Source organism: Brachypodium distachyon, chromosome 1 (genome assembly GCF_000005505.3).
Source record: "Brachypodium distachyon strain Bd21 chromosome 1, Brachypodium_distachyon_v3.0, whole genome shotgun sequence".
NCBI lineage: Eukaryota > Viridiplantae > Streptophyta > Magnoliopsida > Poales > Poaceae > Brachypodium > Brachypodium distachyon.
The window spans coordinates 62,278,934-62,291,465 of record NC_016131.3 but is presented as its reverse complement, the minus strand read 5'-3'; the positions used below and the strand labels follow the sequence as shown (position 1 = coordinate 62,291,465).

The 12,532-nt window shown below is 44.7% G+C and overlaps 1 protein-coding gene and 1 long non-coding RNA gene across 2 annotated transcripts; both read right to left on the bottom strand.

The window, feature by feature from the left end:
• Nucleotides 1-1,439: 1,439 nt before the first annotated feature.
• LOC100845526 (dormancy-associated protein homolog 3) lies at nucleotides 1,440-4,320 on the bottom strand. Its single transcript, XM_003557898.4, has 3 exons — nucleotides 4,078-4,320; nucleotides 3,772-3,969; nucleotides 1,440-2,004 (listed from the first exon to the last, which is right to left on the bottom strand). The coding sequence occupies exons 1-3, from the start codon at nucleotides 4,187-4,189 to the stop codon at nucleotides 1,910-1,912; spliced, it is 405 nt and encodes a 134-aa protein (XP_003557946.1). The 5' UTR covers nucleotides 4,190-4,320; the 3' UTR covers nucleotides 1,440-1,909.
• A 2,558-nt stretch (nucleotides 4,321-6,878) lies between these two features.
• Nucleotides 6,879-11,275, bottom strand: LOC106865818. Its single transcript, XR_001405135.2, has 4 exons — nucleotides 10,659-11,275; nucleotides 10,455-10,532; nucleotides 9,558-9,609; nucleotides 6,879-9,230 (listed from the first exon to the last, which is right to left on the bottom strand). It is a non-coding gene; the product is annotated as an uncharacterized LOC106865818 (long non-coding RNA).
• Between the last annotated feature and the right edge of the window lie 1,257 nt (nucleotides 11,276-12,532).

Genomic DNA, 12,532 nt, shown 5'->3' with positions numbered 1-12,532 from the left:
AATTCCATGCTTGAATGTCTACATCCAAACATAGTGTAAGTGAATTGTTTTCATTTGAAACTCGATAGGATCTTCTATTAATACGGTTTTGCTATTGAGAAGTCATATGTTTTTTAGTTAGAGATCGGTCGGCATATTTAACCACCGAATCTTAATCCAACAATAGCAAGCGTGAGATGAAAGAATGAGAATGACACTCAGAATTTAATCCAACCACTCTGAAACGTCGATTGAGATTTAAGACTCATTTCTAAAAAATCAGGCGACTTAATAATAGCCACACCCTTATTAATATGTGAAAACGAATTGTTCTCGTTTCTTCATTAGTTCGAGTTTTTGGGTTAATTCGTTCTGTGCATGAAACTCAATAGGATCTTTTAAAAAATATACGAAAATGGGTTAGCACGAGCCACGCATGAATGCAACTTTGAATAGAATCGAAGGAGAGACATACCAACGTGAGATCCTTGCGAGTGGTGTATGATCATTTGTTCACAGAATCTATGGAGCTGTGGCAGATCTACTGTATTCTCCTCTGTTGTTTTACGTTTTCCCTTTATTAGCTTAAAACATCATAGAGATCATGTCAATTTGGGATAATCAAACATCACTGTATATGTCACGGTCTAACATTGCACGATCCAAATAATTCCTATATCAGTCATCTTAAAATCAAGAGTAAATTTTACGAAATCACACTTTTTGTGGCAGCTGTTTCACAAAACCATGATTGTTTGTAATCGTCTCACAAAACCACAACTTTTGGGACAGCTGGTCTCAGAAAACCCTAATTTTTACAATTAAGCTGGTTGATGATGTTTCCGACAACGTGAGGAGGAACCAATTATATGCCATATCATCTTCCCAACCCGTTTTTTATGCCCGTTTTCGACGTCACGTCAGCTGCCTTTGCTCCAGTGACAGCTGCTGATGTCTTGGATCGGATATAAACTGATGTGGCATCGAAAACGGGCGTCGAAAACGGGCGTAAAAAACGTGTTGGTGAAGATGACGTGGCATGTGGCCCCGGGTTATCGAAACGCCATCAACCAGTTTAATTATCGAGATTAGGATTTTCTCAAACCAGCTGCCCCCAAAGTTGTGATTTTATGAGACTATTACAAATAATCGTGGTTTTGTGAGACTATTACAAATAATCGTGGTTTTGTGAGACAGCTGCCATAAAAAAATGTGGTTCCGTGGAATTTACTCCAAAATGAACAGTACTAGTTATAAGGCTCACCTTTCACATTTTAGTTGGTTGTTGACTTTCTATTCTTTAATTCGTGAGGTATAATAATTGACCAATCTCCATTGATATGGGATAAGCACACAAGTAATGGCAAAGCCAAAGTTACCATTGGCGACCATTCCAGCATTTTAGAATGAGCGAGCTATGACATGCATAGAGTAACCATGCAGAAGAAAGTACCAGGTAATGAGTGATGACTCGAGATCATGCCAAAGACACGGAGACAATTCAGAAGTTCAAGCAAACAACGCGGACTACTCCGTACTTCAGATAACCGCACCAAGCAAGATTACACACCTCTACGCCCTGCTTAACATTACATTACAGCTTGCAAAGACAGCAACATCCTCCACACGCATCGTGGTAGCACCGTAGTAGATGAAACACCAAGGAGATGCTGTGTAGAGAAGAGATCTCCAGGCACCATAGTAGTAGACTAACAGCAACTTTCAACACCTTCTCTACACATAACCATACACGCCTGCACTGCATATATAGTAGAAAGAGAACACTACACATTGACATCTACATTACTATATCACAGGAGAGGCAGACCCTCTCGTTCCTCTGACGATGTTATGTCTTCTCCTTCTCCTCTGCCTTGCCTGAAGTGGATGCTGGCCGAGGAGCAAAACCGAGCGTGAGCACGCTGAGAGGTCACACTTCAAAGGGGGGAGGGTGACTGGTCGACGGTCCAGGTGGTGTTGCCCTCTCGTATGCATCTGAGGATGATTTCCTTCTGAAGCGACCACCTGGTCAATTCAGTCACTCAAGTTTAGGCAAAAACATTTAAGAAACCACAACAATGGTGTGCATAGGATAAAACATGAGTGCTACATTTAAATGAATAAAGGAGGAGGAATCAACTGTACCACTACTAGATATTCATGTTTTCCCACATTACCATGTGATTCTTATAAAACCAAAGAGTTTGAAGAAAACGCGTCAAGAAGGTTAAAGAAGTACAATTTCTGACAAGAATGTGCCAGATCGCAATGCAGTTGTGGACTTCGAAAGCGGAACATGATTAGATTACAAGTGTCTATGCTTCTGGATTTCATCTACAATCCCATCACTGTCTAACTTGTATTATTGTAGACAAGACTAGCTAAATACCCATGATTTCCTATGGATAAACAATTAGATTGTCTTAACAATTTAGTCATTGTTCCGTGCTCCCTGACATGTCATAAAAAGTTTTGATAAAAACCATGATTGTTCCACATCTAAACTAAAGATGAATCAAAAGAAAAACGCCACAAGTGCAGAAGGTACAAAATAAACACAATAGAATCTATATCCACATCAAATATCTTTTTTGCAGGTGCCACATCCATTGATTTTGTATAAAACAATTAATACAGAAATGCATCAAAATGTCTGTACTGAGCCTCATGAGCAAAGATATAACTAAAGCATACGACAACAAATCTGTGGACTGGTGGCACCTGGCCATCCGGTCCACCACACCCACGTTGCGGAAGGCAACTCATTGTTGATCATGCTCACGCTGTGTTGGATCTGGAAACAGCAAAATACTGCTGTATTCGACAATGTTCAGTCTGTCATCGCGAGGATACTCAACACAATCAAGGAGGAGCCCTGATCATGGATTACGACAGCGGCAGCGGATCTCTGCTCCCAGTAGTGCAGAGCACTCAGGACTGTAGCATTGTAAATCTTGGGGAGTTGGCCGGCCCTTTCCTGGTCTTATACATAACTCTCTTCTCTCAATGCATCAAGATGCAGAACCTTTGTATTTTCTAATCTAGAGAGAAAGACATATGCATGAAATCAATTAATTAACTGGATGTCTGCATCCATGGTGCACAATGAAGCCATTCGGTTATCAGGTTTTCATGACATGTTCAGGTATAAACTCTTTTATACAGTGGAGACTTGGTAGAGAATTTGAAATTAATAGTACTATATTATTGGATCTATGTTCCTCACTAGGTAAGTCTTAGCTATCGAAAACATCCACGAAACATCAAGTGGGGTCGGGGAAGCTGGCTTCAATTAGGCCAACACCCCCATTGAAAACTTGGTGTGCCGAATGAATGAAAATGCAACATGCTCATACTAGAAAAAGCAGGTCTATATGTAATTGGTGCTACAGATCAAACGCATCCATTTGATTGTTCAGCAAATGGAATGGCGTCGCAGTTCTCCCTTGAGAAAGCAGTGATAGCTACGCTTATCCGGTGGCTGCTGCATTTCAAAGACACCACATATATGATAACTTGTCGAATAATCAACACGGCAGTAAAATCCAGCCATTAATCCACGATAGTGACCTGAGAGCTAAAGCACTCGCCCGGGCGGAAATGTCCAAACAGCCCCTGCCCCCATCTAGACGCTTCCGAACACCCGGACAAAAAAGCCACATAGACGAAAGCTACCCAACACGGCATTCCCCGTCACACACATGGACGCGACCACGGAGGGTTCCAAACTGCCCCTACCGAAAAAAAGAAGTTAATGCTAGAAGTTGGGTGGGTGGGGGCACGAGGACTCACCGGCGCCGGCGAACGGGGAGATGGGCGGCGTGGATCCAGCCGGCGAGGCTGGCGGCGTGCTGGCCGCGCTCCTCGGCGAAGACGGGTACCCCGCCGGCCGCTTGATCATGATGCTGCGCGTGACCCTCACCGGCGCGTCCTCGCCGCCGGCCGGCGTCGTGGGCGGGATAACCTTGGGCGCCGCGTCCGCAGCAACATCTGCAGAAGCCAACGCAGAAAAGACCAACGGCGAGTCAGATCGAGGGAAACACGCGCATGCAAAGGGTAATTAAACACGTCGTTGGATTCAGCGGCAGCAGCAATCACCGTTGATCTTGACGGCGGCGGGGCGGGAGGCGAGGTTGCGGAGGCGGCCGAGGCCGGTGTCGGGGCGGGGACCCGCGACGGTGTCGTCCCACAGCTTGTCAAGCAGCCCCATCCCTCGTCTCCGATTTTACCAGAAAACCACTGAGAGATGGATAGATCAGAAGTTCAGAACAGCCAGAGTCTTCTTCCCAAGTTTTCGGATCTGAGAGAGCGAGGAGAAGAGTGGAAGTGGAGAGGGCAGGGGCTTATTTATAAAGCAGCTGGGCGTTGCTTGGTCGCGACTGTTACCGTGAACTCGGTCCATGGAGCTCTGTCCTTATGCACATGGGCCCAAGGCGAGGTGGCGCCTAGCGGGGGGTTGGGAAGCGTTGGCGTGGCACGGGCGGGCCCGGATGCGGATAAGATCGGTAGGGGTGCACGTGGGGTGGCCCACTTGCAGGCCTCTCCGAGAGCGCCAGGTGGGATCGCCATACCGGCCGTCACGTGCATACGTGACAGGCCAGTGCCCATCCCGTGTATGGATAGACAGACGTATTTATGGGCTATGTACGCTTTTTTGGTGTACGCCGTATCTGGCACTAGAAGAGGACTCGATCTAGGCTGTGCTGTTAATAGTAGGCTCAATCATTTATCCCTGTTTTGGAGGTTTGCTAATAGGCGGGCGGAACTGTTTCAAATGTCTAGGCCGGCGGTAACGATGGCCGGAACAACGGAATGACACAGGGTCAGTACTTCAATTTTGACTGACCATATATACATACGTGTACGTTCGTGAATTAATTATCTTCACCATTGCTGTCTTATAGTCTTCGAATTCACCGCGCCATGAATAATTTAAGGTCATTTTTAGTTTTCAAGGATCGTGCACTGGGTTGACTTCGATCTTTTCTTAACGACCACGTAGGATACTTGTTGATGTGAAAAATAGATGAACGAAGAAAGTCGTAACCTTTCTTTTAGCTAAGAGATGATTTTTTCCACAAGAAGTATAAGAAAAAAGAAAGAAAAAATTCTCATTGTAATATATTTCACGTTTTCTTAACATTTCTTTAATTTATTGTTTTCATCTAACCATTAATCGTAAGATAAGACACTAAAAGATGATCTATTTTATAACATGTTTTGTTATATTTTCTAACTAACGTGGAACCCATAACAAAAAACGGTCTTATCAACCATCGTGCATGCCCTTATAGCCACCGGAAAAGTCGCGAGTTGGCACGCATCAAAACCAGGGATGTAAATAGCGCCCCGTATGTGTCCGTTGAACCCGTTTATACTTTTACAGGTAAAAAGTACTCTAAATATTAACACTAAGATACCTAGAATAGAGCCGTTCACATCCCTAATCAGAACTGCTGATCGGAATATTTTTTCCACTAACAAAAGTGTCTATTGCTGACAAGATTATCATTTTCCACCGGCAGGAAAGAAACAAAGAGTGATGCTAAAATTAGCGAGATAGATTGTTTTTTCTTTCCTTCTTTACGGTGGTGGAAGACGGCATCGCTCTCACAAAGTCACAATTGCGCATCCATAATTCTTCAACTTATTTTTCAAGATCGATTCTTCAAGTTGAATTGAGATGATGCAGCGGTAGTTCTGAATCGTTGGACTCTTGGAGCATTAGAATACAAGTACCGAAGTCGAACTACTTGTATTCGCTATTATGCATCAACCCCTTTTAGAAGAAAGGTGAGGAAATTAAAATACAGGATTTGACAATGTGTTTGGTCTGAGCCCAAGTTTGTCCTATCAAACATTTGATTGCCAAAAAAATTGATCATGGTAATGCTTTCCCATTTATTGTTTAACTTTGGCAAAATAAAATACAAAATTTGGTTAAAGGATATTAGCATGCCAAATAATTGCCAACCATCCGAACACAAATTAGCGTAATTTAAAACAAGCTAATGGATTAAAATACTTCATTAAAAAAATTAGGACGTACATAGAAGCATACCTCCAAATTAACCAGCTTAGTTTCACATCTTGCGTCAACCACGTTTCTCTATCAGCTTGTCTTGCATCTTTCACATAGTTAGGGTTGCACCTGATGCATCAAAATCGTGTGTTTTTGTGAATTACTCCCTCCAATCCATATTAACTGATGAAATGTTACACGTACCTAGACGCTTTTTAGGCATAAATACATCCATATTTAGGCAAATTTGAAACAATTAATATGGATCGGAGGGAGTATAAGAATAGTTCATATGGTTTGGTTACTTTTGTTGGAACCAACTCACTAATGCATGGGTGTTCACATTTTATCTAAATATATTTCAAAGTTTAACGGAAACTATTTTTCAGTGGTAGATGATTTTATCCGTCAACAACGAGACATTAATAGTGCAAATGGGTGTTTGTGAGAGTGTACGTTTATACTTTATACCATGTTTAAAAAAAAAGATTTTGGTATCTCAAACCATTGTCTTCAACCGTAATGTTGTTTCCATAAGCATGAACATCCAAAAGTCTAATTTCTTTAGTGAAATCATTTCGAAAGGAAATCTATTTGTGAAGTTATCAGCACGAAAGGAGTGTGGTCGACAAGTAGCGAGTTCGGGTCCTATTAGTTGAACCCATGAGTTGTGGAAATGCTTGTGCAGGCGTGCGACAGCACTATCGGCCTGAGGCGAAGGCAGCACAGATGTGTGGCAACAGTTACGGCTGTGCAGATTCCGTGGTGGGAGGCAGAACGCCGAGGCAGATGCGATGTTCTTTGAGTGTCTTCCACGCAGGAGAAGCAGAATCTTCCTTGTTTTTTTTAAAGCACCCTGCAACCTCCATCCATTAAAACAGTGGGGACAAAGCCCCACAGACTATTACAACTCGAGATACATCCAAGGACTCAAAGAAATTGGAAATTACAACTAGGCCTCTAAGGTACACGTGGTGGGTTACAAACAATGCAGCACACCACGCGTCTCTAGTCTTCTCTCGAGTCGCCACTACGGTTGTAGAAACCGCCCACGTGTCCAGCAGGAGACCTTGCCGCCGACCTTTGCGGTGCTCGCCGTCGGTGAGCAGCGCAGGCCGCCACCAGCAAAACAAAGGAGCCTCTGGACTAGCTGCCTCCGAGCACGGAGGAAGAAGACGAAGTCGACGTCGCATGAGATGAAGAAGATCCTGCCGACGCCTAACCGATTCAAAAGCTCCAGCAATGAGCAGATGACCACAACTCCAGTCCCAGGTGAAGTTCCAGCAAGCACCACAAAGCTGCTGCTTCCCATAACCGCAAGGCGGGCCTCCGATGTGGAGGTTGAGGGGGAGCCAGCAACTTGGATGAGGCCACCGCAACCGAAGTCAGGACATCTTCGATGCATAAGGAACAGAGAGAAACCATCACCAGAGAAAATCCCCACTTGCCCAGTCCAAGAGGAAGGCCGAAGTAAAGCTTCCAAAAGAGAGCACCGGTGAGAAGATCTGTAGAAAAACATTGGCGCTCTAGACGAACAGGGTACCAGCACAAAGAGGAAAAGAAGGGAGGGGGGCTCAGATCCGAAGCAAACTCGGACTGATCTAAACAAATCAGTCCAAGAGAGTTGAAAATGGCTTAGATCTGAGAAGGGAGCTCTTATTTAGAGAAGAGAATCTTCCTTGTTGCTTTTTCGTAGCCGTTGTCGATTTCGACCAAACCATTGTTTCTTTTTTCAGAGTAAATTTGAGAAAATCGCAGCTTTTTGAGTAGTCATTTCGCCAAACCACGCTTATCACAAAGTCATCCGCAGAACCACACATTTTGAGACAATTTGTTTCATGTAGCCCGAAAACCAGGTGTTTTGGCGGTTTCACGTGATTCCTTACAGGTGGGGCCCACCTGTTAGATGCCACGTAATTCCGTAGAAGTGTGAAAAACGGCCACTGCGGGAAGGAGAAGGGGGTCGATGTGTTTAATCGTGGGTTAACTTGTCCGGTCAGGTTGATGCCGACGTGGCATCTGACATGTGAGACCCACCTGTAAGGAAGCATGTGAAACCGCCAACCAACCGGTTTCTGGTTACTTGAGACAAACTGTCTCAAAATATGTGGTTCTGCGGACGGTTATGCGATAAGTGTGCTTTGGCCATACAACTGTCCTAAAACTGTGGGTTTTTTAAATTTACTCCTTTTTCGATAAAAATGAGCTTTATGGACACCAAGCGCTTGTAATGTTGACGATGAAACTAGACCGTAATAGCGCGCGTTGCCGCGCCCGACTGTATAGTTGAGAAGGGCAGGTTTGGTGTAATTAATACTCTCTCCGTCTCATATTATGTCACTTTCTATTACATGTATCTAAGACGCTTTTTATGCATGAATACATTCATATTTGGACAAATTTGATTCACTTAATATGAGACGGAGGGAGTATGATAGAATAACTTTACGCTCATTATATCATATTAGTTTACAATCAAGGTGAACATAACACTGAACTGGAAATGCCAGCCCAAAACCAAACCTTATGTTGTACCAATATAAGAAAATTCAGGAAAAAAAATTAGGTGACCGGCGTGGCTACGAAACTGGACCCTCAGTACCAGATTAAAGACCCTACATCAGTACCGAGCTGATGTGAACATAACAATTAATTGTTGCAAGCTCTTTCTTACTTCTTGCTTGGTTTGACGGCGCCTCATGAAACATCACTACGTTTTCAAAATTTCCTATGGTTGGTGAAAGAGTTCCATAATAGTCCAAAGAGCAATGCAAATACTTTTCCTGCGGCATGCTCAATGATCGACTCAAATGATATTAGATAATATTATACTTCACCTACCAAAATGATGCAATGAAAAATCACTCATTAAACAGGCTTATGGGCCAATGATGCAAGAAAATCACTCATTAAACAGGCTTACGGGCCTTTTACTTGGCAAAACTGAACTACTAATGGTAATCACCAGACAAAAGTTTCATAGATTTACAAGCCAATATTCTTGTAGTTGCTTCATCAAAAAGAGATGTTCCTACTATATATAGTTTCTGATCTAGTATCAATAGCCAATTATATGCCACGTAAAAGATGTAGAAAGTACATTACCGATCAGAAAAGAGAACACAGTGAAATGATTAGAGCTCCATTCCCTTTCTCAGAAATAAAGCTCCATTGTTGATTAGCCATAGCAGCTAATTACCCAGCTCCAGCGATCAACAGCCATAGATTCCTGCATTAGAACCAAGGACATCATTAGAGACCATCTGCAGATTAACTAATTAAAGAACATTAGATAGGACAGTGCAAAGGAGAAGTAATTAGAAACATACAATCTAATCCGAACCAAGGACGAGAATATAAGGATGGGAAATGAGCATGCCACCGCTCCCCAAATAACCGAAAACTCTTACGAATTATGATTTACCGTTCTATATATCCTGCTCAGAACGTCGGCAATGAATACAATGCATTCACAATAGCAGGAAGCAAATCGGGGACATCAAGCAAATAATTAAGATATACGCATAAAGATAGGTGTAAAGTAGTCAGAACTAACCTGGCCAGGAGCCATTGCTTGGATGTCATGAACCCTCGAATTTGTTATGAGCCTGTAGCAATACCACCAACAAAAACCCGTCAAAACCAGATCATGTGCTCGTCAATATAAGAGAAAGATGACGATGACGAAGATTGGAAAAAATAAACAGGAGCATACAACAAACAAGTTGGGGAAAGAATAAATGGAAGGGGCTGATTCTTTTTGTGATTTGGACTACTGTCTAAACAAATTAATTGCACACAATAGTATGTAAAATAGGTATTGATACTGCCACACATTAGAAAATGCTACTATTACTTATGAGGAGATAATCTCCTGGCTTTCGAGCAATTAATCTTGTTTGACCAGCTACATGACCCCTTGTATTTGAACAGAAAGAAAGATCAACTCATATTATACCAAAGACATATAGAATCAGTACTTTTCACCACAATATCTTTTCCCCTATGTCATATATTGAGAAAATCAAAAAAAAATGTGGTAACTTGAATCACTTTGAGAACAAATATAATCGGGCATTTCATACGAATATCAGGTGCTGACAATTGTCATATGCTTCTTGATATTGTACTTTGGCATGCCTTCTTTGGCAAAGTTGTAAAGTCATTCAGTGGACAATTTTGTACTTATTTTAGATTGATTTGAACTGCTAATTAATTATTACTATGAGAGATTGCAGATGAAACTTGCACATCAGAGATGATTAATTCTTGAAGTACAGCTATCTTTTTATTATATTTCACTCCTATACCATCATAGAATTTGATACCATACAAATATCTTGCAGCATTGCAAATATATGCCTAACTTGGCAACCTGAAGCTAACTCAAGGGTGCAAATTAAAATCTAACGCCAGAGTTAGTAATTGGAAGGGAGGAGGAATTAAGATGAACCTGGATGTAACCGGAAGCAGATTAGGAACCCCCTCCCGCAAGAACAGTACAGAATCCATGATATGGCGCAGATTAGTGCTGAAAAGGGAGAGGATAGATATCATATGGCATGGAAAAAAAATATGAATGTACCTAAGCAACAATCATTGCTGCCGGCAGATAGAAGGTGAAAGGCTTTAGGCAAGGAGGAAGAAAGAAGAATACATAGAGGAGCAATGGAGGAGAAGAATGCCAAGGAGCAGCAACTGCCGGTGCTGGGAATCATGGCAGAAGAAACTGAAGCCGCACACCAAACGGCCAGAAGTGAATGCGGGAGGGCAGGCGGCGCGCGCCGATGGATGGGCAGGAGAACGTCACGGAGAGGAGGCGATTTCTGGAAGGCCGGACGCCCAACGGGCCAGCGAGCGGCAGGCCGGGAGGACGAGCCGCCTCACGCACGGGAGCAGAGGAGGGAAGGGAAGGCAGGCAGCGGAAGAGTTCTCGGCAGCGCTGCGAAAGGCTCAGCTTTTTTTTTCCTAGTGGGCTAACTGGACAATGGCTGCGTTAATGGTCTGCGGCCCACTTAACCAGCGTTTTCCAAATTTCCTGGCGGAGCAGCGTCCCTCCACCACGGATCCGACGGCCAGATACATCAGTGGTTTCAGATCGAACGGCTGACGTGGCAAACGGCCTGAGATGGCTCGGAGTCCGCTGCGTTTTGTTTTCTCTAATATTCAAAATCTCGAAGGGTCTCTGGCCTGGAACACGGCGGAGCAGCCGGAGCTAGCTGACATGGAACTCCTGGTGCGCGGCAGCAGCTGCAGGTACCTGTGCCTGAGAACTCAGGTACCTGTGCCTGAGAACTCACGGCACCGCCTGCAACACACACACAAGTGGTGTGCTTTATATCATACACGTCAATTCTATCGGCCTGAAATCAGCAAAAATACAAAACTGGCCGGGTTGATTCAATGGTTGTCATCTACAGTAAGTAATTGTTAGGCAATACCAGTATGGGGCTTTGGGGATGAAACCCACCAACTCCCACCGTTGTCTGTCGCACGACACACTTGTTTCGTTGTTTGGCTCGATTGGCTGCAAGCCTGCAACATGGAGTTATTAATCTCCTCATAGGTTCCACGTAACGGAACGGAACGGTGCATGCATCATGATTTGGCTTTGGCACTTGATCCCCCCGATCGATCGATGTAATCCAACCTAAACAAGTCATCGGCCCATCGCTGCCGGGGCGCCGGACGCGGACAATTAGAAGAAGTACCATGCGGAAGAGAAGTCGGTCTTGGCAAATCAGGAAATGCATGTATATGTCGCCCTCTCGCTGTCTATAAATGGCGAACGAGCTAGGAGCCGGCTGAATGCACGCAGCGCATCCGTCGTCGGCAAATTGAATCCGGTGAGAAGGGCCGTGATGGAGAAGCAGGTCACGTGCATACTATATGCGTGCTGCAGCAGCACGAGTTGTGCACGTGTTTTCCTTCTCCACCGTAGCCTTTTCTCACCTACTCTATACAAAGTCAGTTTTGCTATACACCAGGCGCCAGGTTTTGTTTTTCAAAGCAGGCGACGCTGTTGGCCACTCGATCGTCTTTGAGATTCGGGTCGTAGCTGTGTCTTTCTTTTTGGTTTTCTGGCTTTTTTCCCCCTCCGACCGCTCCTTCGCAGGCTCACACCCTCTTCTCCCCATTTTGCTGGGTGGAGCGCTCGAGAGGACGGCGGGGATTCGGCTTGGGCGGGAGGGGGTGGAGGATTCGGCTGGTCGGTCCCTGGTGCCGACGTGCCCTGGACTCGTCGTCGACGCCGGCCGCCACCCTGCAATGCCCGCGAGCAGTCTGCCGGCAGCGGCGCAGCACCCTGCTATCCTCGCGTCCCATCTCCGTCCCCTCTCCTGCGTCGTCCCTATTGTTGTGCTGGGCCGCCGCGCGCTCGCCGCCTCACCGCCCCTCCTGCTCGTCGCCATCCATACAACCCCCTTCTGCTCCTGCCATCCGCATCTCTGACCTCCGCCATCGCGGCCCCTTCTGCTCCCTTGCCGCCAAGCACTCAAGCAGCTCAGCTTTCTCCTTCCCCTCTCTCCTACA

Bases quoted from the DNA above. Each gene is read 5' to 3' on its own strand.
- LOC100845526 (XM_003557898.4), bottom strand. From the start codon at position 4,189: ATGGGGCTGCTTGACAAGCTGTGGGACGACACCGTCGCGGGTCCCCGC. The intron at 3,970-4,077 runs GTGATTGCTGCT...TGGCTTCTGCAG, and splicing joins CGCCGCCGTCAAGATCAACG to ATGTTGCTGCGGACGCGGCG. The intron at 2,005-3,771 runs GTGAGTCCTCGT...TGAATTGACCAG, and splicing joins CTCCCCGTTCGCCGGCGCCG to GTGGTCGCTTCAGAAGGAAA.